Below are 10,075 nucleotides of genomic sequence, written 5' to 3' on the forward strand. Positions count from 1 at the left end.
ATTAAATGCTGTTTGATTTGTGTGGCCTTGGCGCTATTCAATGTATGGCCACGAGATGGCATGGGAACCTAGCTTAATTGTTATCCAGGTAGAGCTTGTGGAAATGCATTGTCTCCCATTGAGCTGTAATAACAAAGTAATAATGTAATGTATAGCTTACTGCTCTCTTTCGACAGCTGAAAGTAAAATAATAATATTTCTAATCTAACAAAGTGTACATGAGTGGGCATTTATGTGGGGTATAAATGTAGTCTAAACTAAATGACCTAGATTGTCATATGAGGGTGGCCGGTGCTTGTTTATGAACCAGCTAATATGCTTGGGCACACTTAATAACAACAAGTTACACTATTTTACAAATGTGCTACATTGTTTCAAAGTATACGTCAATCAAAGCATTTGCGAGTTACAATTGGACAGTTGCTTTGTTGGTAACTCAGTAGGCGTTTCCAAGTCCAGCATTCAGAGAGACGAAAGAAGCTGCTGCGTACAGAAAATGGCTGACAGATTTTCTAGGTTCAACGAAGAACGTGATTTCCAGGTAATGTTAATCAAATATTTAGCAACTAAACACAATATAGTATAAATAATATCACGAGAATAATTGTGCACCTTAACACATTTTGAAACTAATCAGGAATCTGTAATAGGTTCAAAGGTATGCTAGCTAGGCTAGTTAGCTGCAACTTGATAGTCCAGTGTTCGACGAGTTGCATTGCTCTCGAGCTCGTCTTGCCTAGCGAGCAATGGATTGAACCCACAACTACCAATTCTAAGCACGTGCTTAGTGGATACAAAATAATATTAGTCATTTTGACAAAGTGAACCGAGTGACCTTGGGGAAATGAGCTAACTACATCGAGCTAGCTAACATTAGTTGGCTGGCTAGCTGTCACATTGTTGGTGCTGACAATGACAACAATGACAATGTACATTTAACAGGCGGTCTTATTCAGAGCGATTTACAGTTAGTGCATTCATGTTAAGTTAGCTTCCTAGGTGGGACAAACGCATCACAGTCATAGTAACATTTTCCTCATTGTAGCTATCAGCAAAGTCAGAACTCGTACGTAGGAAACATGGGTTCTACTGTACTGTAGCCACCATCCATGGAACTACATACCGTACCTGAATGTGCAACATTCGGGCGAGTTGAGAATAATATGTGTAATGTTAGCGCTAACAACATGTATCGTTTGCAGCTAGTTAGCTATTGTAGCTAGCTACGCCGCTTGTTGGTGAATCCTGCACCCACAATGTATTCGCTACTAGTAGGGTACATATAAGGTCAGCGGATTCCCGTCTCAGTTGCTCGACATTGCTGGGTATGTGTTTTGCTTTTGTTCTGCTGATGTCGGATTTACCAGTTATGCCAACTAGTTCACGCATTACTTGGCATGTTACATCTAATGGGCTACAACTTTAACTGTATTGCTGGCAGCACCACAACACTAACTATTAACCTCACCATATGCAATGAATGTATTCAGATTAGTTGGTTTATTGCTTAGCTTGTCTGAAACCCAAGACAGGATGGGGTTGAGTTGGTGTCCTGTCCAGTTTCTGCCTGTGACTGACGTCACCCTTATAATCTGTTGGTCTTCCAGTGTGTAATTTCGGCCGCTGTTGCCAGTGAATACATAGAGTATTTAGAATAGAAAATGTCAGTGATTATGTTGTGGTCTTCAGCAATGCTCCCTAAAATGTTTTTAAGCTCTGAGCAAATTTCTTGAACTGTGCAATTCTGTGCAACTTCCCATACGTGTTTACTGTGAACACTGAGGCTGTACCTGCTTTAAGTTACAATTTTAACAGTGGCAATGTAGGCTACTATGGCTATTTGATCATAATGTAGTCCTACCAGAGTGGCCTACCATCAAAACAATGGAGAAAATGCATCCCATAACATTTTAACATGGAAATAGCTGTTCTATCATTCAGCCTACAGTAGCAGCCAATGTCTGGTGTTCATTGTAGGTCTTCATTCCATGAGACTTTTGAAAAGAAATATACAAGGCTTGACATTAACCTGTTTATCAACTTGTGCTTCAGACAAGGAGGTGACTGAAAATATTGTGTTTGATCCAAGAAACCACTTTACAAAATGCATTATTATTCCCATACCATTATTACAGATCATCAGACAAGTTATGCTACCCTCTGCCTATTGGCTACTTAGCTGATTCAAACCTGTCTCAAAATACAATAGTGCCCCTTTAAGACATAAATAAAGATCTACCTGACTCGGGTTTCAAAGATGTCTAGAAATGTACACGTTTTGTTCTCTTGTAGGAAGCAGTCACTCCCCTATTGCTGACTACAAATGACTGAGCTAATAACTCACTCACTAGCAAAGGATATGAACAAAATGTGGCTACATGCAGCTCTAGCTTTGATCTCAAAACAAGCGCATCTACTCACGACCGCTCATGCTGCAAACACAGTCCAGTTCAAAGTAAATGGCACAGATCCATATGTCAATGGTCTAATTGCGTATTGGCCTACTGCAGCTCTGATTGTTTATGCCGCACCGGTCTGTGTAGAGTACGGGCAGAGTAGTGTGTGTCAATGCAATAGAATCCTACTCCGATGCATTCTGCCTACAACAAAATCTCTTGCATAGTTTGTTTCGGTATGTTGAATTGAAATTGGCTGAAATTGCATTGATTCGAACACATTTGCCACAGTAAAGGGCAATGTTGATAGTGTTAACAGGGAAAACTCTAGAACAGTGGTCACCAACCTTTTCTGAGTCAAGATCACTTTGAGTCAAAATGCAACCTGAGATCTAACATGACTTAAATGTAAACCCTTGCAAAATTAACTGATTAAAAACAGTACTGTAGCAATGAGGCTTGTGCCGTAAGCTATAGGCCCAATACATTATCACCACATATTGGCTTTGCTTGAATTTCCCTGCCAGTGCATTGTTCTTGTTGGGGCCATTAAAAAATATATATCTATTTTAAAAAATTGAGGTAGGCTACATGATCACATCGGTCGGTAATAGATTACTTGTGAAGCACAGCTGAGTGAGCATACATTTAAATAATTATCTTTTTATTTTACTGGGCTGATGGTGCCTGCAATCTGGTCAGTCTCAGTGGAGGGAGAGAGCAGCAAACTGAGGGTCTGCCTCTCAACTAGAGGTCGACCGATTATGATTTTTCAACGCCGATACCGATTATTGGAGGACCAAAAAAAGCCGATTTTTATTTATTTAATTGTAATAATGACAATTACAACAATACTGAATGAACACTTATTTTAACTTAATATAATACATCAATAAAATCAATTTAGCATCAAGTAAATAATGAAACATGTTCAATTTGGTTTAAATAATGCAAAAACAAAGTGTTGGAGAAGAAAGTAAAAGTGCAATATGTGCTAAGAAAGCTAACGTTTCAGTTCCTTGCTCAGAACATGAGAACATATGAAAGCTGGTGGTTCCTTTTAACATGAGTCTTCAATATTCCCAGGTAAGAAGTTTTAGGTTGTAGTTATTATAGGAATTATAGGACTATTTCCCTCTATACCATTTGTATTTCATTAACCTTTGACTATTGGATGTTCTTATAGGTCACTTATTGCAAGTGTACCGTATAGCTTCCGTCCCCTCTCCTCGCTCCTCCCTGGGCTCGAACCAGCAACACAACGACAACAGCCACCATCGAAGCAGCGTTACCCATGCAGAGCAAGGGGAACAACTGCTAGAAGGCTCAGAGCGAGTGACGTTTGAAACGCTATTAGCGCGTGCTAACTAGCTAGCCATTTCACTTCGGTTACACCAGCCTCATCTCGGGAGTTGATAGGCTTGAAGTCATAAACAGCACAATGCTTGACGCACAACGAGAGCTGCTGGCAAAACACACGAAAGTGCTGTTTGAATGAATGTTTACGTGCCTGCTTCTGCCTACCACTGCTCAGTCAGATACTTAGATACTTGTATGCTTGTATGCTCAGTCAGATTATATGCAACGCAGGACACGCTAGATAATATCTAGTAATATCATCAACCATGTGTAGATTAACTAGTGGTTATGATTGATTGTTTTTTCTAAGATAAGTTTATGCTAGCTAGCAACTTACCTTGGCTTACTGCATTCGCGTAACAGGCAGTCTCCTTTGGAGTGCAACGAGAGAGAGGCAGGTCGTTATTGTGCGTTGGACTAGTTAACTGTAAGGTTGCAAGATTGGATCCCCTGAGCTGACAAGGTGAAAAATCTATCGTTCTGCCCCTGAACAAGGAAGTTAACCCACCGTTCCTAGGCCGTCATTGAAAATAAAAATGTGTTCTCTAACTGACTTGCCTAGTTAAATAAAGGTATATTACAGTGGGGAGAACAAGTATTTGATAACACTGCCGATTTGCAGGTTTTCCTACTTACAAAGCATGTAGAGGTCTGTCATTTTTATCATAGGTACACTTCAACTGTGAGAGACGGAATCTAAAACAAAAATCCAGAAAATCACATGTATGATTTTTAAGTATTAATTTGCCATTTTATTGCATGATAAGTATTTGATCCCCTACCAACCTGTAAGAATTCCGGCTCTCAACAGACCGCTGTTAGTTTTTTTTAAGAAGCCCTCCTGTTCTCCACTCATTACCTGTATTAACTGCACCTGTTTGAACTCGTTACCTGTATAAAAGACACCTGTCCACACACTAATCAAACAGACTCCAACCTCTCCACAATGGCCAAGACCAGAGAGCTGTGTAAGGACATCAGGGATAAATTGTAGACCTGTAACAAGGCTGGATGGGCTACAGACATAAGGTAGCAAGCAGCTTGGTGAGAAGGCAACAACTGTTGGCACAATTATTAGAAATGGAAGAAGTTCAAGATGACGGTCAAATCACCCTCGGTCTGGGCTCCATGCAAGATCTCACCTCGTGGGGCATCAAATGATCATGAGGAATTGAGGGATCAGCCCAGAACTACACGCAGAACCTGGTCAATGACCTGAAGAGAGCTGGACCACAGTCCTCAAAGAAAACCATTAAGTAACACACAACGCCGTCATGGATTAAAATCCTGCAGCGCACGGCAAGGTCCCCCTGCTCAAGCCGCGCAATGTCCAGGCCCGTCTGAAGTTGCCAATGACCATCTGGATGATCCAGAGAGGAATGGGAGAAGTCATGTGGTCTGATGAGACAAAAATAGAGCTTTTTGCTCTAAACTCCACTCGCCGTGTTTGGAGGAATAGAAGGATGAGTACAACCCCAAGAAACACCATCCCAACCGTGAAGCATGGAGGTGTGAAACATCATTCTTGGGATGCTTTTCTGCAAAGGGACAGGACCACTGCAACCGTATGTGAGGGAGGAATGGACGGGCCATCGTATCGCGAGATCTTGACCAACAACCTCCTTCCCTCAGTAAGAGCATTGAAGATGGGTCGTGGCTGGGGTCTTCCAGCATGACAACGACCCGAAACACACAGCCAGGGCAACTAAGGAGTGGCTCCGTAAGAAGCATCTCAAGTCCTGGAGTGGCCTAGCCAGTCTCCCAGACCTGAACCAAATAGAAAAATCTTTGGAGGGAGCCGAAAGTCAGTATTGCCCAGCGACAGCCCCGAAACCGTGAAGGATCCTGGAGAAGGTCTGTATGGAGGAGTGGGTCCAAATCCCTGCTCAAGTGTGTGCAAACCTGGTCCAAGAACTAACAGGAAACGTATGGATCTCTCTGTAATTACAAACTAAGGTTCTGTACCGCAAATATTAAAGTCTGCATTTTTTCTGATGTATCAATACTTAGTCCAGCAATAAAATGCAAATTAATTACTTAAAAATCATACAATGTGATTTTCTGGATTTTTGTTTTAGATTCCTTCTCTCACAGTTGAAGTGTACCTATGATAAAAAATTACAGACCTCTACATGCTTTGTAAGTAGGAAAACCTGCAAAATCGTCAGTGTATCAAATACTTGTTCTCCCCACTGTATATAAAAATAAAAAAAACGGCAAATCGGCGCCCAAAAATACCGATTTCCGATTGTTATGAAAACTTGAAATCGGCCCTAATTAATCGGCCATTCCGATTAATCGGTCGACCTCTAATCTCAACATCCCTTCGCTTTCCCTTTCCTCCACTGACCAAAAAGTGCCATAGATCAATTTTCCTACTCATTCACTACTGCTGCAGTACTTGTTGTAGCGCTGAGTGGAAATAGGAATAACTTAATTTTATGGCTTAAAAGTGTTAAATACAACATGTTGATAGTGCTGAGTAAGAACTTGAACATGAACTCACTCATGAAAACAGCAGCTCTTTGCTGTATTCATTGATAGTTTCTCTCTAGTCATGGTTTTAAACATTTTGAAATCTTATAGTATCAACTTTGCTGTAGCTTTCTTTTATGCCTGCTACGTCTCTGCAGACATGGTCATCTGAGCCATCCGATTGGCCAGCGTTAGGCCTATAGTGCACTTGATTTGCTCTCTGGGCCCGCCGGGAAGGCAGAGTTTGTACTTTGACACATGAAATGGTTCAAAATGGCAACAGTTCACCTACCCGGCTCGCAGGGCAGCTGTATTGTGTGCACATACCGCAAACAGCCCGAGACAACAAAACAAAAATTTATAGGAACACAAGGCTTTATAGTTGGGTTTTTTGCAGAAATGTTTGGCGATCTACTAGGAATGCCTTGGAGATCGCGATCGACTGGTTGGTGACCACTGCTCTAGAAAGTTAAGTTCCATCTCGTGCTTCTCTCTGTGGGCAGATATTTCTGCATGCAGTCCTGGGGGAGCTGCATGCTCTGGCTACTGCACTGTCAAAAATGTGCATATCCTGTGCCAGTTTCTTATATTTTGGCATCCTAACACTGCAATGATCATGTTACAATGCGTCAAATTGGGATAACCTACATATTTTTCAAACTAATTCCCTTGGGTCTGGCAAAAAGATCTGCTTGCCTTCATGGCTGTGTTGTTTTACTGTACCCTACTTTAGTTGGTGTTTGCACCGGTCTGTGCTTATGCTTGTATTTGTGGGCAGCTGAAGCTGTCTACCCACAAGCAGCTTTGGCTGTCTGCTACTCACACTTGTCCTTGACCGTAGCAAACACTCAAACTCTTGTGAAATGTGTGCGATGTCTACAAGTGACATGCTGGGATTATGTATACAGTAATGGAAAGGACAGTCATTATTTTCATATGGTGCCCATAGATAGTGCAGAGGCCAAAGTGTTGCTCTGTCACCACCCTATAGTAAAGTCAACTACTAGGCTATATAAAGCAGGGCCATGGATGTATACTACCAGTTTATTGTACACTGCATAGTGTTTTCTGTTCATTGAGTTCTCATTGTCAGAGTGCGAGTGTTTCCAAAAGAGTCCTGCCACAGTCAGTAATGCTCGCTAGTTGCTAGGTCCCAATGTAATAGAACTCTGCAAATATAAGGTGTTCGTGATACAGAAAATGATTAAATGGTGAGCTTTGATATAGCCTACATTGACTTTTTTTATTGGCTGTGTCTGTGATGAATTATGTCTTGCCCTTCAGTCCTCCAATGAATGTCTGTGGCATACTTCCATCTCAAATACCTGCGGCCTATTTGTTGAATGAATGAATTTAGCTCAAGATGTTTCTTAAATATTCATGCCAACACTTCTCTTTTGCAGGGTGTGAGAGATGGCAAAGATTGGGGGGGTTGTCGCTGTAGGTTACACTGTGCATTTGAATGTTGAACGTTTCCCATTAACTCGCCTAAATCTCCCTGCTCTGCTCTCACATGCCCTTGCAAGCAAATCTAAACGTCTGCAAAAATGACACATCAGTCATGCCCCTGTCTCATGCTTGTTATGAAAAGCTGTTTGTGTTTCATACTGGTTTTCTTCTTCCGTTCCTGAACCCAGCAGAATTCTGCTCTCCTAATGAGGCTTAGAACACGTTATGCTAACTGCCCTGTTTTATCCCTGTTTGTTCTTTGGTGTGTTCTGATATTTATACGCCTGTGATCAATTTCGTTTTTATTTAAGCCATGTCTAACTTGACACATTCCCTGAGTGTTTTTAGCAGCCCTTAAGTAAGACATTTTGACAGATGAGACTAGGGGCTTATTTTCCTAAGTGATGGCGGCACCTATTTTTGGACGGGAGGTTTTCCATTTGTTTTTGGGTGCTCTTTAACGCTGCCCTCATCCAAGACCTGATTGAATGATCCAAGATAAAATACCAGATCAATAATGTAGAACAAGGAAATTACAGGAGATTTCTATTTCCAAACTGTTGGTTACCTAGTGGTCAGCATGGTCGTCAGCCTTTCTGGACCAGAAACAGCACTTCAAGAATATTATCTTTGTTTTAGTGTGGACAGCCACTGGCCACTCTCATGGTGTCTACAGATCTGTGTTTGTGGCTGGGCATCCTGTGCAGCTGCTGTGGGGGGGTTAGGACTAGAAGAGGCAGCACCAGCACACACGGTCTGTTGTGTGGCCTCAGAGCCCAGTGAAGACTGCTCCAGACCAGCTGTTCCCAGCATGCAGTCTGCCAGCCAGAGGCCCAATGAGGCCTCCTCACACCACGCTACCTCCTGTGAGGAGCAGAAGACAGAGGCGTGAGGTCGACACAGCCAGAGCCAAGCCAGTCTGCTGCCGTGATACTGCTCCGTCTCAAACTGTCGCAGTCAGTGTTCACACTCTGCTGCCTTCATTCCCTCTGGAGCATTCTGCATTTCCATGATCTATTGTCTCTCCAAACACTCTGGTTTTCTAAGAATTTGTGAACTTTCTGCTGTCCTGGGTTCCATCATAGTGGGTTTCTCCTAGCTGTGCCCAGACACCCAGTCTGTTATTTTCTCCCATTAGAACAACAATACCTCAACACTACAACACTCTCCCTTGATGCAGTTGTTGGCTTGATTTCCCAGAAATAATGAGGGGTTTCAATTGTTCTTTTATGAATGTAGACCACAGAACAAGCTGTCTATCGTACCTCCAATACTCCCCTACCTGATCAACTCTGTGGTGGTTGGATGGTATGTGATACTGGGATTATGGGCTTGAATGTTTCTGGTGAATAGACCCCAGGGGGGGAAGTGTGGCACTTACCAATCTGCCTTCTCTGGTCGGAGCTCATTCCTCACATGCTGCTGAGGCCAGCTTTTTCCCCTTTCGTTAAAGAATATGAGGGGGAATTGGGGAGGGTGGCTTGATGAGCAAGGACAATGAGACTGGGCATTCATGCCCCGAGTGACCCATGTTTGTCATGCAAACTCTGCAGCACTTGGGTTTTTGAGAGGGAAATGTTTTGTGTTTGATTTACAATGAAGCCGTCTGCACTTTTCAACGGATTGATGATGTGATCAGGGTGCAGAAACACCTCATCCAGGTTTTGCGTGTTCCAGTGGGGACCTCAGAGCCCATGTATGGCTGCCTTACTGGCTCCTGCTGAGAGTGTTGGCTCTCTGGTGGGGAGTCCTAGGGCAGGGCATATGTTCCAGTGCGTGTGAGATGGGGTCTGCTTGTGAGTGTGGAAGCACACTGTTCTTCTGAGTCATGTGGCTAAAAAGTTGCTCCATTGGATTGAAGCTAAGTGATTTTATGATGCTTGTTAACTCTTGTTAGATGATGATGATGTACAGTGGGGAGAACAAGTATTTGATACACTGCCGATTTTGCAGGTTTTCCTACTTACAAAGCATGTAGAGGTCTGTAATTTTTATCATAAGGCACCTTCAACTGTGAGAGAGATTAACAAAAATCCAGAAAATCACATTGTATATTTTTAAGTATTAATTTGCATTTTTATTGCATGACATAAGTATTTGATTCACTACCAACCTTAGTAAGATTCGCGGCTCTCACAGACTGTTAGTTTTTTGGTTAGAAGCCTTCCTGTTCTTCCATCATACTGTATTAACTGCACCTGTTTGAACTCGTTTACTGTATAAAAAGAAACCCTGGTCCCACACTCAATCAAACGACTCCAAACCTCTCCACAATGGCCAAGACCAGAGAGCGTGTGAAGGACATCAGGGATAAAATTGTTAGACCTGCACATGGCTAGAATGGGCATACAGGACAATAGGCAAAGCAGCTTGGTGAGAAGGCAACAACTGTTGGC

General features: G+C 42.4%; 1 protein-coding gene across 1 annotated transcript in view; it reads left to right on the plus strand.

Annotated features, from left to right (window-relative positions):
* Positions 1-459: 459 nt before the first annotated feature.
* The window catches only part of LOC112072747 (G patch domain-containing protein 8), a gene marked incomplete at its 3' end in the record, with an annotated part of 33,872 nt that continues 24,256 nt past the window's right edge, over positions 460-10,075 (plus strand). Inside the window, exon 1 of the mRNA XM_024140134.2 lies at positions 460-541. Coding sequence (XP_023995902.2) covers positions 497-541 — 45 coding nt within the window. The remainder of the gene's footprint in view (positions 542-10,075) is intronic.

This window comes from Salvelinus sp. IW2-2015, unplaced genomic scaffold (assembly GCF_002910315.2).
Source record: "Salvelinus sp. IW2-2015 unplaced genomic scaffold, ASM291031v2 Un_scaffold2019, whole genome shotgun sequence".
Lineage (NCBI taxonomy): Eukaryota > Metazoa > Chordata > Actinopteri > Salmoniformes > Salmonidae > Salvelinus > Salvelinus sp. IW2-2015.